This window comes from Pogona vitticeps, chromosome 2 (assembly GCF_051106095.1).
Source record: "Pogona vitticeps strain Pit_001003342236 chromosome 2, PviZW2.1, whole genome shotgun sequence".
NCBI classification, from domain to species: Eukaryota; Metazoa; Chordata; class Lepidosauria; order Squamata; family Agamidae; genus Pogona; species Pogona vitticeps.
Genome location: NC_135784.1, coordinates 245894458 through 245913485, shown reverse-complemented (window position 1 = coordinate 245913485; position 19028 = coordinate 245894458). Strand labels below are relative to the sequence as shown.

The following is a 19028-nucleotide window of genomic DNA, read 5'->3' as shown; positions in this document are numbered from 1 at the left end:
TCTAGGTACACAGTTTAAAGACTTGTGTACCTTACAGAGAGTGAGTAATGCTTGATGTTCAATCTGGATTCCGAAAAAGAAGAGACACTTGTGATCATATTGCAAATATCCGCTCACCATTGGAGCACAGCGAAGAATCCCAGAAGGAAATCACTCTATAGACTACAGCAAAGCCATTGACTGTGTGGACCATAAGAAACTATGGGTTATTCTGAGAGAAATGGGTGTGCCTCCGCACTTGATTATCTTGATCTGTAACCTGTATTGTGAAGAAGAAGTTACCACTGGTTTCCTCTAGGCAAAGGTGTTGGGAAAAGTTGCATTTTATTCCCTTATTTGTTAAATCTCTATGTAGTACATATCATATGGAAAGCTGGACTAGATTGAAATGAAGGAAGAGTGAAAACTGTTGGAAAATCAATAATTTAAGATATGCAGATGAAACCATCTTACTGGCAGAAAGCAGCAATGATTTGAAATGGCATTTAGTGAAAATGAAAGAAGAAAGTGCCAGAGCAGGACTGCAGTTGAATATTAAGAAGACAGAAATCATGATGACAGAAAACTATACAACTTCAAGGCTGCCAATAAATAAATTGAAATAATGAAGGTCAGTGTATACCTTAGTTCAATCATCAATCCCAATGGAAACTGTAACCAAGAAATCGTAAGAAGACTGAAACAAAAGAGCAGCAATGAAGGAAATAGAAAAAATAATCAAGTGTAAGGATCTGTCACTGGAAATCAAGATCAAAATCATCCGCACTTTTGTATTCCTGATCACCCTATATAGGTGTGAAAGCTGGACAGTAAGGTAAGCTGATAGGGGAAAAAATATTCATTTAAAATGTAATGCTGGAGGAGATATTTGCAGATACCTTGGCCTTCCAGAAAGGCAAACAAGTGGGTCCTCAATCAAATCAAGCCCAAACTGTGTCTGGAGGCAAAAATGATAAAACTGAGGCTGTCCGACTTTGAGCATATCATGAGAAGGTAGGAGTCTCTGGAAAACACAATAATGCTTGGAAAGGTGGAAAGCAGCAGGAAAAGAGGAAGACCAAGTCCAAGAAGGATTGACTCCCTAAAGGAAGCCACAGACTTGAGTTTGCAGGAGTTGAGCAGGGCTGTTGAGGACTGGGCATTTTGAAGATTGCTCTTTCATAGGGTTGCCATAAGTTAGATGTGACTTAATGGCATGTAACAACAACAACAACAACAACAACAACAACAACAAATACTTTGGTTCAATCATCAATCCAAATGGAAACTGCTGCCAAGAAATCAGAAGACGCCAAACACCGCCCCCCAAATGAAATGGGGGAGGAAATGCCAGATCGCTCCAGGAGGCTGAACTTCTGGGAGAGGTCGCACTGTGCCTCTCAGATGTGGAGGCTGGGTAGTCACCCAGTCCCCAGGAACACTACAGGGTAAAGGCATGACTAAGGCTTGAAGTCTGCAGACAAACTGTTCAGCTGCAGGGAAATACTTGTAAGAAGTGGCCTCCTGAAGTGTAGATGGTGTACTTAAGGGAAAGCTCTTCCTCCCTGTTAAGAGTAGCAGACCAAATCCTGCAAGCTGAGCTCTAGATGGGGCTTCAGCAGCTCAATTATATTGTCCTGAGGCTTTGACTGGCAGTTTTGGTGGAGAAAACATCTTTACTGGCTCCTGGTCTTGCCTTCTGTGTCTCTTGACCCTTGCTGCTGACTCCCTGACTGTATAAGATACTTTGAACTACTTCTTATAGTCTCTGTGTTTTGGTGCCTATTAGACCTGCTTGACTTTGTATGCTCTTGAACCCTGGCTTCAGATCTCCTACCTGATTAAGAACATAAGAAGAGCCCTGCTGGATCAGGCCAAGGGCTCATCTAGTCCAGCTTCCTGTATCTCACGGTGGCTCCACCAGATGCCAGTAGACCTCTGCTTGTTAGTCCCCTTTGTTAGCTTGTCAGCCTGATTGTGGGGAAGGGGTGTCTAGTGCATCTTTGCTGGAGGATTTGTCCAGTGTGACAGTTTTTCGGGCCAAGATCCCAGATACAAAGTGTGTCGTTGCCAGTTTAAAAAGAATAACAGAAGTGGCCATACTGAGCTAGGTGGACAAATGGTTGGAAGACTGCTCAAGCAGAAAATCCAAATTAGACCACTAGATAACACTGTTGTGCTAACAATGTTTTCACTACATTTGATGGTAATTGTGATGGTATCAAGGAACTGAAATCTGAATACGATGTTATAGAATCTGTTTATCCCAAATGCAAAAGGTGCTTCTGTCTACTGCTGCTAAAAACTGAGGGGAGAAGGGAGCACTGCTGCAATAAAATAAATTTTGAATTTTAGGATAGGACATTTTCCTATCTGTCAGGCTTATTATCTTCATCTTTCACTGAACAAGTTCCTTTTTAAAGAACATCCACTTCTGTTAGGCGAAGGTCCCAGTTAATGCATAGCATCTCCAGTTTTGAAAAAAGACAAAATGTTTTGTTTTCATCTGGAGCAGACGTTTTTTCCACATCATGAATATTTCTTATTTAATCTATTGGTGGTGCACACCTATCTTGCAAATACTGCTATAGCATTACCTAGTCAGTTTTATTCAGCGAAAATCTGTTTCTTTTATTTCTGTCTGTTCAATTTCAGTTAGTGCTGAGGGCAGGAGGCATTAATTCCTGGTTTCCTCTTATTGTTTCTCTCATTTAGTGTCTTTGTAGCAAAATGGTGTTGTTTCACTATATAAGAACATGGAAAGAGGAAATAGTTACAGAAAATCAGTAAATTGTGTGTGAGAGAGTGAGACAGACAGAGAGATTTTAAGAATCTCTAAAAAATAATTCCTTGGAGAGTGGGGATTGGAAAGCTAGAAAACATTGGACTAATAGTGATTGAGATTGTCCGAGAGAGAACAGCAAGTGATTGTGTTGGCTACTGGATTCTGAGAAAGAAAGAAAGAAAGAAAGAAAGAAAGAAAGAAAGAAAGAAAGAAAGAAAGAAAGAAAGAAAGTCACACTTCCCATTTTTTGCATCACCCATAATAATGAACCCATTTCAGACGAAACTGCCACTGTGAAAACATCCTAAAACCACAAGATTATTTTTGACTGAATGGTGTACAGATTGGGAAACAAGACTCTTATTGATTTTTACAGGGTCTTTGGATAACTACAGCATACCAGATGTAAAGTCTAATGTTAATTCACCAGGAGAGATGCCAACTTATGTGAATACAAGATGTATAAATATGGAAACTCTACAAGCCCTTCAGGCAGAGGCGGAAAATCTGCTTAGCGGAACAACAGAACATACCAAAGATAGAAGCCCAGGAAAAGATATTTTTGACATGAGTGAGTTCCTGTTGAAAATTTTACTTGGAATTAAGTGTTTTCTTACATTTTGGAATTCAGTTATTATCAGCAGTTACTGTTAAATCATCAATTCCAAAGGAACATGGTCAATATAGTGTGAATTTTAAAATAGGGTAGAAGAGGCTGATCAGGAAAATTATAAGCTGATGAGCTTAGTGTCTGTTCTGTGTAAACTGGTGGAAAGAATTATGATGCCAAGAATGTAGAATTTCTGGAATTTCCAGCAGGATAATTCCTGTTGAAAATGAATTGGAACAGCTGCAAAGATAAATCCTCTCTCAATAACCCTTTAAAGTTCTTCGAACATTGTTTGAAAAGGATTTTCTGGGAGATATTTTTGTTGGATTTCCAAAGATTTACAGCGAAGTCTCTCACCAAAGACTGACCAAAATTAGTAGCCAAATGGGATTAGAGGTGATGTCCTTTTCTATTTTGGTAGCATGTTAAAGAACAGAAAGCAGTCAGTAGAAATAAACAGTCAGTTCTTACAGTGGAAATTTGTAAGTGGTGGAGTTTTCTATGGGGCTGATGTTTTTAATTTTGGGGGGTAGAACAGTGAGGCAACCAAGTGTGTTGCTGATAATAAATTGTCCAGTGTGGTTAAAACAGAAAGGCCTAAAAGCAATTTATAATCTCAATGAGAGTAGGCCCATGGAATAAGCTGGTCACTGTAGAGTCACCACTTATGTAAATCCAATTTATTCAGTGGGTATACTCTAGCTGAAATTACCCATTGGGTTCAGGACAAGCATAGCAAGGGTCTTGCTGAACTGAGGGAATGGACATTGAAATGGTAAAAGAGATTCAGTGTAAAATGATGGCCACTGAGGCAAAAAAGAAAAAAGAAAATGAAGTCAGAGGTGGTAGTGAAAGAACTTCTTAAAAAAAGATTGGGTGTGGTAGATAATAAAAATGTTAGCCCTATGTGTAGCTGCTTTGAAAAACCAAAAATCCACACTGACCAAAGTGGAAAGGGAATTTTTAAAAACAGAGTTAACAATGTTATAATACCCAAATAAAAAATGTATAATGGTTTATATCTCCTGTGAGATCTAGAAGTTACAAACTAAAAAAATAAATAAAAATAAAACAATTTTCTGTTTTTGGGCAGAATCTGGAATCTTCATTCTTTCTCTGAGCATTTAGGACAGACAATGCTTAGAAAAGGTAAAAGAGAGTGATTTCATAGTTCCATTTTTGAAATCAGTTAGATTCTGGATTCCACTGAGTTACTTTTTTCCCTCTGTCTGTTACTAATTCTTATCTGTTACCTGCCCTTAATATCAGGTCCCTTTGAAGATGCTCTGAAGAACCAAATGCCTAAGCCCATTTTGAACAAGGCTACCTCAGCTGAATGTACAAGTCCTGTTCTGTCTAGAGCAACTGGTGCAGCAGGAGCAGAAGAACTGAGCGCAGAGCCGTGGTATCAAGGAGAGATGACCAGGAAGGAAGCAGAGCAGCTCTTAAAGAAATGTGGAGATTTCCTGGTTAGGAAAAGCACCTCTAATCCAGGCTCCTATGTGCTGACTGGCCTGCACAATGGACAAGCCAAACATCTCCTTTTAGTGGATCCTGAAGGAACCGTAAGTATTTGACAGTAATGAGATATCTCGTATTTCAGACTGTATTAGCACAATACCCCCTTCCCACAGATTCCCCCCCCCCCCCTTAGTAATGAATGTGTCATAGCTGTTCTTGTCTTTGTGAGAGATTGTTTGGAGTGATCTGTGTAGAAACCACAAAGACTCCTGTGGCACTTTAAAGACTCCTGCATTTATTATGGTATGAACAGGGGTGGCAATGTGTGGTCTTCTAAATATTTTTGGATTACAACTCCCATCAGCCCTAGCTAGCATAGTCAGGGCTGAAGAAGGGAGTGGCAGTCCACTCTCACAACTCTGTGTGCAATGGAGATTTCTTAACTTGATTCCATTTGCCTCCAGAATTTATGTCTTTTGCAAAACAGTACAATGAGATTTCATCCAATATTCATGAGGCTTATGTTCCTCATCTCTGGCCTAAGCTTTAGGAAATTTGATAGCTTTAAAGTTCTGACAGGAGCGTTGATATTACTGCAAAGGTTTGGCATATCTATCCTTCTCTTTATCAAACGACTTTTTATTTTGAGGGGAGAGGACTGTAGACTTACTATTTCTTTCTGATATTGTCCATAGCTATAAGTTATATCAATATCCTCCCTTCCCTTTGGGGAGCTCAAAGCAGCATCCATCTCTCCCTCCCCTCTTTACCCTCACAATGATCCTGTGAGGTAGGCAAGGTGAGATTGTGTGGCTGGTCCAAGACCACCCAGTGAGTTTCATGGCCAACTGGCACTTGAATCTGAATCTCTGAAATCTCACTTAAACTACACTGGACGAGAGTTTGTATCATGGGATGCAGCAGGAAAACCACCATCACAACTACCAGAAGTTGCTCCATGTGCCCAGGTTCCTAATTTTCACTTCTAAGCCACTTAACCCAGTTCCCTTATTTTCAGGTAGATTTGAGCCTTGCCGAATCCAGTCTATTTCTCCTACAGTGCATCAGCTTTCCAGTCTTTTCTTCTAACCCCTTTTCAATCACAACTCTAAGAGTGGGTCTTGCTTCAGCCCACAGTAACAAGAAGAATGTTCATGAATTTTACATGACTAAAACCTACAGTCTTTTCTTAGAGCCCATTGTCTGCTATGGCCTGTATCATCCCCACATGCTGCTTAACAGAAGGACTGCTGTAGTGAAAAGGAAGCTTTGTTAAGAGGCAACTATCTTTTTATGGGCCTGAGATTTCAATGCTGGTGCACAGCATGGTGTCTGGCATTAGATAAAAAATTAGAAGAATCCATGGAATCCTTGCACCTTTAACACTAGAGGACAGTGAAATATTATTTTCATAATAATATCTAGCAAAAATAAAGAATTGCTGGTATTTGTGGTTACTTGTACAGTATTTGTGATCACTTGCGTATGCTTCATGGGAAAAGAAAAAAAAATCTGGTGTCTTTGAAAGGTATTATTCTCCCCCCCCCCTTGCTGGTCAAAACAATTATGATTCTTTCGCCAAGACTTGCAAACAATATTTTAACATATTGTGTGACTCAATATGTTAAAATCTGCAACTAACTTCTTACTGTGACTTTTTTGCTAGCCTACAAAAACACTACAGCAATATAGATTTCAATGGTTTTGTTATGAATAACACAGGTACCTCTGTTTTATATAGTCTGAAATAATGTATTTAAAGCCCATCCTTGTACCAGTACTGAAGCTCAACTTTACTGCCCTCATGCAAAGTATTATTTATGTATTCATATGCATATATACATATGTATATACTGTATGTATATGTACATATACATATAAAATTATGCAGCCTTAAAAACTCTCTCTCACTCTGTCTCTCGCTCTCCCTCACACACACAAGCATATCTATCTAGAAAAAAAATTCAGGCATCAGGCAGCCCTAGGGATGTATATATAGTTGCAAGAGCTCCCTTTAATACCCAGAAAAGCCATGTTTCAAAACTAGGTAAGTATACTGTATTTGGTCCCTTCTAGTTGTATTCTTCTGATTCTCTCCTCTCCCATTTTTGGCACTTTCCATAGAGTCCTGAGGTAGAATATTGGTCCTCAGACCTGCCAGTGTTGCCCACCCACCCTAGCTTTAGACTGCAATTCCCATGATCCCTCAGGCTTCATGGCAGTTGCAGCCCAGCATCTGGAGGCCACAATTAGCCACTACTGCATTAGAGCAAGAAAATATATATTCAAACTCCTGTTAATCCATGAAGTTCACTGAAGAGTCTTGGACCAGGCAGTGACACTCTTTTAGACTAAACCTCCACCCTCAATAGGAGTACTGGAACGTCATGTAGCCCAGTGCATGTGGCTGTCCTGTTACGTCTGGTTGATCTGATAGTTAAGTAGTCAGAGTTGCTCCCTGTAGTGAATAAATATCTGACTCTCTTAACCTGCACAATCTCTTTCTCAGGTTCGAACAAAGGATCGTGTATTTGACAGCATTAGCCACCTCATTAACCACCACCTTGAGAACAACTTGCCAATTGTCTCTTCTGGAAGCGAACTCTGCCTCCATCAACCAGCAGAGAAAAAGGAAGAATGACCCCTTCAGCTCCCTTCATAAGATGTACAACTTTGATCTCTCACAAGACACGACTAGAAAGGAAGTGCAAATCTATGTCCATGAAGGAAAAGAATATCACCTATTATAGTTTCTGTAGGTTAAAGCGATGCAATTTCATGTGATACCAAGAAACAGGAAATTCATACAACTCTCTGGGGACAACAGAGTATGGTAAAAGAAACAGATGGAAGAATTTCCTTTTAAAAGGCTTTAGTTAAATGTTCTGAATCCATAATATGAATATTGACTATTTACATACACACATACATTCTTTATAAGTACAGTAGATAATATTTATATTTTTGAAGTCAGTCTGCTGAAGTTACAGAACAAAATATGTCCTGTTCCATGCATTTTTAACTGAGGAAAAGATGCCAACTGTGTGTGATTAAGAATGTTAAACTATGAGCATCAGAGATTATATTTATTTCCTTGAGAATACGGATGCTGAAAATCTCAAGGATAGTTTTACCACAGTTATAAGCACAACAAAGGGGAAAAATCAATAAAAAGCAGTGATTAGAAATCACGAGAGAAAATTAGCTGAGGTGAAGAAACTTTTGAAATCATAAATTGTCACTTAAGTAGAATATCACTTCTTCCCCTCTTTCTGATGACTCATTGAAATTCTTATATACTGCTGTTCCAAATTGTAATTTGCTTTAACTTTGACTTAATGTGATCTCTCTGTGTATGAGGTACATGCGTTGATTTTTCTAATAATAGACCTTACGGTACAACTTTGATTTATTAAAACAATATTAAGTGTTCAATATGTAATTCATTTCTTTTAGTTATTATCTATGGCAACCGTTTCCCTCAGAAGATGCCAAAAAAGTGTGCCTTTATGTGGTTTTTCATCCAATATGTCCCAGTCAAACTGTAGCCACAGGCACATAATCTCATACAAAAACTGTTTTTTTTTTTTTGTTTTTTTTTTTTACAAATGCTGAAGCACAGATCTATCCTCATCAAAAGTTGTTTCTAGAAGACCCAAAGGACTAAGATTAGAGGGCGGATGGAAACTGACATCTAGATGTACAGTGGCAATGGCAACCCATATGGAAGTGAGCCAAATTTTTCTCTCATTAGATTAGTTGACTTAGTTCAAAATACACTTGGGTATCTGAAAATCTAAACTTGTTTCTGATACAATACAAAAGCCCTATTCAGGTTTTATAGCCTGTAACTATGTAGGCCTTTCACCATGGTGGGGATGGAGACACAAGAAGGAGTCATGCATCCAACTCTCCAAAGATACCCAACCCTTTGGATGTTTCCATATTTGTGAGTCCTGCATTGCATCTCTATGTATCTGCCATGCTTAAAGCCTTACATAAGTTCAGAATACAACATCTGAATATCAGCAAAGGCAAAAATAGATGCCAAAGTCAGAACATCCTTAGTGAATTCCCTAGTGTTTTATTTAAGGGACGTGACATATGTTTTCAAAATTATCCATAATATGGAGAGGGTCATCATCTAGTTGTTTAGTTGTTTAGTCCTGTCTGACTCTTCGTGACCCCATGGACCAGAGCATGCTAGGCCCTCCTATCTTCCACTGCCTTCACACTTTCCTAAAATCAAGGTCTTTTTCAAGGAGTCTTCTCTTCTCATAAGATGGCCATCCTCAGTTTCAGGATCTGTCCTTCCAGTGAGCACTCAGGTTTGATTTCCTTTAGAATGGATAGGTTTGTTCTCCTTGCAGTCCAGGGGACTCTCAAGAGCTTCCTCCAGCACCACAATTCAAAAGCATCAATTCTTCGGTGGTCAGCCTTCTTTACGGTCCAGATCTCACTTCCATACATCGCTACTGGAAAAACCATAGCTTTGACTATGCGGACTTTTGTTGGCAAGGTGATGTCTCTGCTTTTTAAGATGCTCTCAAGGTTTGTCATCGCTTTCCTCCCAAGAAGCAGGCGTCTTTTAATTTTGTGACTGCTGTCTCCATCTGCAGTGATCATGGAGCCCAAGAATGTAAAATCTGTCAGTGCCTCCATATCGTCCCCTTCTATTTCCCAGGGGGTGATGGGACCAGTGGCCATGATCTTAGTTTTTTTTTTTATGTTGAGCTTCAGACTGTTTTTGCACTCTCCTCTTTCACCCTCATTACGAGGTTCCTTAATTCCTCCTCACTTTCTGCCATCAGAGTGGTGGTATCTACATATCTGAGGTAGTTGATATTTCTTCCAGCAGTCTTAATTCTGGCTTGGGATTCCTCCAGTCCGACCTATCATCTGCATATCGGAGAAGCCATTTTCTCTCCTGTTCTCTTAATAGAATAGCTTGGACATACTCAGCAAATTCTACATTCCTACACTCATATACTTGGGAATAAGTCACCCTGAATTCATAGGGGGGGGGCTTCTGGGTAGACATGCACACATTTGGAGAGTAATTAGATTTTCTGTATATTTGGGACAGACAAAAGAAAGTCCTTTTGCACACTGTGCACACTTAAATCAAGGAAAATCATTCCAAACATGCAGTGATGGTCACTAGCTTATACTATTTAATAAGTAGAGACAGTTCAGTTGATCAAGGGCTATTAGTTAAACATCCACAAACAGTGGCAGCATGTCTGAATATCAAATGGTGGTGATGAACAGTAAGGATGACCATTACCCACCTATCCTGCTTGCTGGCTTCCAGGAGCATTTTGGCTGACAGCTGTTGGGACATAAAATTGGCTTGAATGGGTGCTAGTTTGTACAGCAGGGTAATTTTTTGTTGATCCTCAACAAATGGCTGCTTTTGTAAATGAACTGTGTTATTAAGTAACCAGCATTTTACTGCTTCTTGGCACATTAAATTCTGTCTAAGGCTCAGGGTCAACCTATGTGTTAAAAGGAAATGTGAATTTTCTGCAGTTGCAACATTTTCTCCTCAAGGTGTACAGTTTTTTCAAAGCTCTATCCCAAAGCATGAGACTTGCAAATGAAGCTCATATTTACTTCCCAGTGATGTATAAGAAGGATAAACAAGACATATTTTAAAGGATCGATACTTTTAGTACCACTGGGTCATTTAGTTTGATTCTGAATAAAAAGGTTGGGTGGATTGACTCAGATGCATGCATTATTGCATGAAATGTTCATTCAGCACACTTCAACTAATATACTAATAGGCATCTCAGACAATGCTTTTATCATGTTCTAGGAACAAGAAGGGCAAAAAAGTTCCAAATATACACTACATAACATAGAAAGAATCTCTACAATCGAATATCAAACATGAGTAAAAGCTAAACAGACAGTGTTCTTAGCCAGCAGCCCAACTAGTAGAAAGATCTTGCATGCAGTATGTTAAGATTTGAACATAATTTATTTCCACCTTATTTCACAGAAAGTCACAGATGATAGATATCTTAGAGTTGTATAACTAGTGACAAATGACACAGTCACTTAGGATTCAAGAGGCATCACATAATGCAAACAGCTGCTAACAACCATTCCAGTTTCATCCAAGTGGATCAGTGGCTGCTAAGAATCAGAAAGAAACAGAAGAAAAACAGTTGCTGGCTGCATGAAAAGATGCATGGAGGAACTGCATTGTTTTGCTGTCTACAGCTTCAGCAAATAGCAAGCTTTGAAGAGTCAGTTTTGAATAAAGAAGTCACACTTGTTTCTTTCTGTAAGCTTCATTTTTTAAAATAATGAGGAAGGAATGTGATGATGAAATCAGGTGATTGTTGAACAGGTTGTAAGAAAGCCATAGTAGGCTCATACTAACATCACTTTACCTTGTTTGCTTGGAGTTCAAGTGGAAATCTGAAATCAAATGGATTAATACAAATACTGTTGAACAGCTTCAAAAGAGATGAGGAAAGAAGTGGAATATCTCAAAAATAATTCCAGTCACTATTACATGTCTTTTCTTGATTAAATGCTTAAAAAATTACAACCCAAATGAAGTGGCACTTCAAATACACAGGAGCCATCAGCCAGAGATATTTCCAGATGTTGATTTTATTCTGTAGTTCTGACTCATGCAATTGCAGCCCCAAACAGTAACCACAACTCTCCCCCCCCCCCCGCTGCTGCTTTCTCTCTCTCTCTCTCTCTCCTTACTTTTCCTTACAATTTTTTAAAAAGCCTTCTAGGAAAGACAGAGGAAATAACATATCAGGCAAAACCAAAAGAAAAATTAAAAAGACAAAAAAAATGGTGGCAACTAACTACAATATTTTAATGTGAGATTTCGTAGATCTAGTCCATTTCCTCAAATATAAGACTGATATTACCTGGCAAATTTTTATACATTTATACATATTCCCCAAATAAAGAGATATTGGTTATTTAACAGGTATGTTGCAAATTGTGTGACTCAATATGGTACAAAGTTATGAACATGATGTCTTGAAATTGGCAGTACTAGGACCTGTCCATTTGGAAGCATCCTAGGAATATGTTTACAAAATGTCTGTTGTTCTTGCTACCTGATGCCAAGGCTCCAATTTATGGTAGCCCCATGAATGAGTGACCTCCAAATGTCCTGTCCTCAACAGCCCTGCTCAGCTCTTACAAACGGAAGCCTGTGACTTCCATTAGGGAGTCAATCCACTTCATATTTGGTCTTCCTCTTTTCTTGCTGCCTTCCATCTTTCCCAGCATTATGGTATTTTCCAGAAAATCTTGCCTTCTCATGCTATGCCCAAAGTAGGACAGCCTCAGTTTCAACATTTTTGCCTCTAGAAATAGTTCAGGCTTGATTTGATCAAGAACCCACTTGTTTTGGCAATCAAGTTCTGATATTAAATGTTATTTATTTATTTATTTATTTATTTATGTATTTATTTATTTATTTTGCACAAATTTGAAAATCTAATTTTGCAATTTTATGTTCTGAACATCTCACTAGAGCTGGGACACTAAACAAAAGATCCAGGAGAAAAGCTCCCAGTTCGTCCCAGGTTGAACAGACCCACATAACTCTCTGCTCAGCAACTGACGATAGGAAATGCACTGCTTGCTTGACACCTGGTCTCAACTATACATCTATGCTGTGGTTTTTCATTTTATTGTTAATTATTATGCATTATGCTTAAATGCAACTTTTGGGGGATCTCCTTTTGATTCTGGGTGCTGAATGTTTGAAAATGCAGATTACTTTTCTCTTACCTGTTCCCCTATTTGAGCGATCTGCCTAGTGTGATGTAGTAGATAGAGGGCTTGCTTGCTTGCTTGCTTGCTCGCTCATTCATTCATTCATTCATTCATTCATTCATTCATTCATTCATTCATTCATTCACTCACTCACTCACTCTCTCTCTCTCACACACACACACACACACACACACACATACATGCATGCATGCATACCCTACCTTTCTCTATAAAAGGACCCAAAGTGGCTTACATAGTTTAAAAAAGATACCTAAAAACAATAAATTATTCACATATTTAAAAAGAATTAAATAAACATTGCATTTAAAATGTTAGTAAAGTAGATTAAAAGCAATTTACCCCAATTTAAAGGAAAACTTGCCTGAAGAGAAAGGTATTCACCTGCTTGTGGAAGGACAGCAAAGATAGGACCAGCCCGGCTTCCCATGGGAGGGAGCTCGACAGTCTGGGAGCAGCAACAGAGAAGGCCCTCTCCTATGTCTTCACCAAATGAGTAAGACTCAGGAGGCCTTGGTTCGAATCTCCACTCATTCATGGAAGCTCACTGGGGGTGCGGACCTATAGCAAAACCACTCACTTACCTTGAAAGCCTTATTATAGTGGCTATAAGTCAGCTCTGACTTGGCAGCACACAACATAATAGAATATGTGGATTATCCATTCCTAACCAAAATTAAAAATGGGATTCCTAATTCTTTGGCCCATTACTGTGCGTTCTCAGAAAATAAGCTGTAATTGGGAAATAGCACATCACAATTTGGAAGTATGGTATGAACAGCAAATAGTGCACAAAGAAATTGAAAGATAGATGTGAGAGTTTGTACAGGTTTCTCACAGTTTTCCTGTATCATCTTCACAAAAGGGTATTCTTTCTCTTTGCAGATTTGAAACAGATCAAATACATTGAAAAAGACCAAACTTGCTTACCTTGAAAGAGAATAGTAAGTCTCAGCTGCTTTTTTTAAAATATTTATTTTAAAGGAATCCAAGCATCTGGGACTCTAAGACTGACTTTGAAAATAGCCATTTGAGAGGCAAAAATCCTCTGAGTTTCTTACTTTCTTATCCATATGAACATTCTAAACATCATTCTTGCAAGCGTTGGGGTGGGATGACCTTTTGACCCCGCCAACCAGAACCAAACTAAATGACTCTCTCTGTTTAATTCCTGGTTGGTTTCTATTTCTGGTGTACTAAAAATACCCTTTTCTGCTCACTGCCACTCACACTTATTGAAAAACACCACTGATAATTGCTTTGTGTTTGGGTGAGAACTAGTTAACTGATGAAAAAAAGGAGCCACTGTAAGGGATTTTCACTTTGTAAATGAGTGTGACTTCTTGACTGCTGCCATTGATGCTGCTAACGTTCAGGCTCCCCTTTGCTATGTAAAGCCTGGCATTCTTTCTCCTACTGTCAAAGCAGGCCCAATATTGTGCAGCAATATTGGGCCATTTCCTGGCTTTTTGAATCATGGGTACAGAAGCATAATATTCCACATTCAGAAACAGGAGGTATTTTTGAGAATTGAATATATGTACAAGGCAGTTTAGAAAGGAAAATGTTTTGTGGGTGCAAATAAATAGAACCAATGCTTTCCATGTGTATGGGATTATATGTTACACTAACAAACAGAAAGTTGACTATAGAAAAGTAAAATTGAAGTGCGGGGTGGCACAATAAATCCATTCATAGTTGAGTGTATTACTTCCTGTGAGTGAGGATAATATAGAGTTTCTGCTTTCCATCAGTTTCTCAACGTAATTTTCAAAAAGGCTTTCGCTTCCAAGACTCCTGCTTGGATTAGGGGTGTTGTTTGCTAAATTGGATGCTGTGAGTTATGTTGACTGTCCTGAACCCCAGGCTTTTCTGCCTCTAAAATTCCACATGAAAAATAAATCGATGTGCTGCAAGGTTAGGCAAAGAGGAAAAACACAGCTTCAGCATGAAGTGGTAAAGATGGAGGGGCCATAACAGTCCTAAATTTGAATGTAGGGATTTTCCATGTGGAGAGCATGCATGGATAGCAGTGTCTCTTTCAGGTCATTGCCATCCACATGGAGGATGGTGGCAGAACTGGAGATAGTGAGGGGGCTAGTATGCTCTCCTTCACATGTTTAATCTAAATATTAAGCAAATGTCTTAACTAAGTCTTCAGGCAGGATGTAAACCAATCTTGTGATAGGTACACACACTGATTAAAAGAAATAGGTCTTGAAAAAGCACTTCTCCCTTGAATTGCAAGGGGTCTGAGCAGCACATTTCTGGTTATACACAAATGATGCTTTCAATAAATAAATTAAATAAATATTCAATAAATACTGTGTTGTTATTCATCCCGAGGAAGTGACCTGGGAAAAGGAGGTCTCAGAATTCTAGAGGCTCTTGTTGGCAGTGCAGCAGCCCCCGTTCCGATGGCTGTGGACTGGCATCCTCCTCTCCTGGCCTGGCAGCTCCATGTGGTAGCCAGGTCGAGTGTTGGGGAATGTCAAGAGGCTGACACGGGTTGGGTGAGGTCTGTATGTTTGTCACCGTGGTAATCAACTGTTTATGCTGTGTAGTTACGCTTTTTGAGGGGGGTATAAAATTTATACATGGATTTTGAACTACATGGAAGTCAGGTGCCCCTAATCCTAGCGTTGTTGAAGGGAAACATTGTACTATAAAAACCTCTGAGGAAAATACTATGGCTGGAACTGAGGACTGATATTTCCCCTCACACACACACTCTGACCCCCGTCCCCCTCTGAGTGGTGGACAGCATAACTGTAGTCTGTCACAGCCATAGAAATACATTTGAAAAAATAAATGCAAGGGAGAATTGCTGCCATAGGACATCAGGTAATAGAAAGCAGCCCAGTAATATTTCCTTAGGGTCTGACCGACCACTGTGGATAATATTTGGAAGGAATGAAACATATAGACATATCAGGTAGGCAGCCTGAACGTAAGGTTTGTTTTTTACCTCCCCTTCCCTGCTTGGAGAAATAATTCAGTGCCATTTTCTTTTTCTGCGGTGCAGCTGTTCCTCTCAGCCTGCTGTGGCTTGTGTGGAGACGGATGGGTGGATAGTCCTGGCCTTGGCAGAGGCTTGGCCCAGATGTCTTCTTACTCCTTGCCAACATGTCATGATCAAATAACAGCCTTGACTCTCTCTCTCTCTCTCTCTCTCTTTTCATTTTGAATTTAGGAGCAGAGATGTTTGCCTGATGTATACCCATTTTCACATTTGTTCTCTTACCCAAAGACCTTTGACGCCAGAAACAGATTTTAAAGATAGCCCATGATTAGAAGGGAGAAATTATTTGTCAGTATTTCTGGAGCTTCTCTCACCTCTGAGAGTAAGCAAATTAGTTTGCAAAGGGATTCCTTTGAAGTCTTTTTCTCTCGCAGATCTGGAAAGCCTGCCTGTCTCAGTCACTTCTCAGCAACATAATATGCTCTCAAAAGTCTCTGAGGTCTGTTTCTGGCCTCAGAGGCCAGCCATTTGTTTTCAGAACTACAGGATGATATTGTTCTTGGCTAAGTGCAGCCAGCAGCGGCCCAAGTGGCATAATCACCACTGTCTGAAAGGCTCAGCTCACCAGTCATGGCCAGGATGTCATTGTAGACATTGTGGTTAGATGTGAATAGGTATGGTTCAGATCCCAGGTGGCATGATTACATACACCCTTAACTGTCTGAAACAAAGTGTGTGTGTGTGTGTGTGTGTGTGTGTGTGTGTGTGTGTGTGTGTGTGTGTGTGTGTGTGTGTGTGTGTGTGTGTGTGTGTGTGTGTGTGTGTGTGTGTGTGTGTGTGTGTGTGTGTGTGAGAGAGAGAGAGAGAGAGAGAGAGAGAGAGAGAGAGAGAGAGAGAGAGAGAGAGAGATCTGCACACAATATTGAAGAATATTTTCTAGGAATGGTAGGTAGGTTTTATCACTTTTTGGCACCTCTGTTACTAAAGATTTGCACATTGCCAGATTAACCCTAAACCACTGCGCAGCCAGTGATAATATGATATATTTAAGAAAAAGGCAAACAGACCTATGCCCCAATAATTTAGTAGAGCAGCAAGATCACATTAAAGTTTATGAGGAATGTTATTCCACAATGGGATTTCTTCAGAGATATGTGCTTCAGTACATATGTACCATCAAGTCAGAACAAACCTATAGCAACCCTAACAGGGTTTCTAAGGTCCATGACATATTTAAGAGGTGGCTGTACCAGTTATATATCCCAGTGAGTTTCCATGGCTGAGCAGGAATTTAAACCCAGGCCTCCTGAGTCCTAGTCCATAACACTATTCACTACACCAAACTGGGTGTCAAATAATGAGTCCTGTATTTGGGAGTAAGCCCCATGAACAGTGAGACTGAAACTTAGTTAAATTAATCGTGCCTGTAATTTTTTTTTCATTTATGTTTGTGTTCCTGTTGTTTTGGTTATTGTGACGATATATTGTAATTTTGATCTTGATTTTGATTTTTGTATAACTATTATGTCTGATATTTTTTTAAAAAAATGTTGGTGCTATTGCTTCGTTCTAATGTTTTATTATATTGTAAACCACCCAGAGTGGTCTTGCAGCCAGATGGGTCGTATAAAAGTCAAATGAATGAATGAATGAATGAATGAATGAATGAATGAATGAATGAATGAAATTAAACAGTTAACAACTGCAGCAAGAACAGTACGGTGATAAAGTAACACTAGTTTCTGAATCTTCCGCCAGTCCTTACCCTGTTGTACTAACTTTTGACCTACAGGGAACACTTTATGCAGATAATTATTTGAAAACATTGTTCTTTACCCACATCTGAAGTGATAGTGTTTCTAGATCCTTCTACTTTGTTCCTAATCCATTCACAAAGAAACTAGGTAAGAGTGAGCTGTCTATCCTTTGGACTAGTATAATGAATGTATGACTTATAATCTTTTAATGCAGTGTTCAGTATGTCCCTGGAGTGAGCTCAGCAAATTGCTAGCTCAGCAAACCGTCAAAAACAATTATTCACTGGAGGAAAAGAAACGAAAAACCCAAACATGCCATGAAACATAGCATGTTTCATGGGTACATCATACAGTACCACACATTTAATGTACTACAACTCAGTGGAACATTTCCAAGTTCCAAGGGATATGTATCTCTCTCTCTCTCAACACGATTCAATGCATACATACATTTTAAGCATCCTTATCATTATATTTGTTCCTCCTCATATTTAGAGAAAGAAAAAGGGAGAGAGAAGTTAACAGGCAGTTTGCATTCAGCATGTAAAGTAGAGACTATTCAATTCTTTTTTCACAGTTTCAACATATGCTTATGTAATTTGTATGAAGATCAGGAAGGTCGTATACTGATCTGTTTACAAGAGTCTAAAACTAGGCAAACCAGTATGTGAATCAACAAATTTGTGCTACAAACATTACATAACTGGAAGAACAACATTAGATAACTGGAAGAACATCAGTGGCATAGAAGGGACCTGGACTGCACCATTGTGTAATGTCACACCCATTGAGTTGAAGAGAATTTCTTTCCACTTAAGTGAGCTTAAGGAACTTATCCTTGGATATAGATTTCCAATAATGATGGCTCAGACACCATCTGAAAGCTATGGTAAGGGAGCTTTTCAAATTTACAAAGTACTATTGTCTAATCTATTTTTGTTTCTTCCTTCTGTCTATGGTCACTTTTATGTCCCATAGTGTGTGTTATGTGCTGTCAAGCTGCTTCTGCTTTACAATGGCCCCCAAACGGTTTTCAAGATAGGTGGGATGTTCAAGCAGTGGGTTACCATTGCCACCCCCACCATGGATTTCCATGGCTAAGCAGGGATTTGAACCCACATCTCCTAAATCCTAGTCAAATACTTTATCCACTGCACCACACTGGCTTTTCCTTCTTTCTGTTTGCGCTCACATTTATTTCCTGGAGTACAGACACCGATTTCTTCCATTAGCCTAAGAACATTACCTGATTCCTTGTTTGCTTTGTTGCAACTTAAGCCCTGTAGGCTAAGAAGTGGTCGATGAGGAAAGAGAATGAGAGAGCCATGCCGAGCTATTGTGTAGAAAATATTTGCCAATAATTTATATAATTTGTATTTGAGATAGGAATAGTTGTCATTGAATGTTTGCATTTGAGTGTACTTCGTAAATCTGAAAAGCTCCTTTACCTTGTGCATAAATAATCTTTTCATTTGAAATACATTAGGGGAGACCATGCCACTTCCAGTTGATTGTTATCCTTGTTCTGTTCTTTGAGTTCCAATAACATAGGTTGACTCTTCAATGTTTTTTTTTTAAAAAACCTTCCATAAACAAAATATACACATCAATTAAAAATATATATACATGATATGTGCAAGAAATTCCAAGTCATTCATTTCAGTTAGATAGTAAGCTACATTAAAGAAT

The 19028-nt window shown here is 39.1% G+C and overlaps 1 protein-coding gene across 2 annotated transcripts in view; it reads left to right on the top strand.

Annotated features, from left to right (window-relative positions):
• Positions 1-8270, top strand: part of SHC3 (SHC adaptor protein 3) — a 48970-nt gene extending 40700 nt beyond the window's left edge. For both annotated transcript variants that reach the window (XM_072992370.2, XM_078386205.1), the window contains 3 exons: positions 3141-3335; positions 4644-4939; positions 7345-8270. In XM_072992370.2, coding sequence (XP_072848471.1) covers positions 3141-3335; positions 4644-4939; positions 7345-7476 — 623 coding nt within the window. In that variant the 3' untranslated portion in view covers positions 7477-8270. The remainder of the gene's footprint in view (positions 1-3140; positions 3336-4643; positions 4940-7344) is intronic.
• The last annotated feature ends 10758 nt before the right edge of the window (positions 8271-19028 follow it).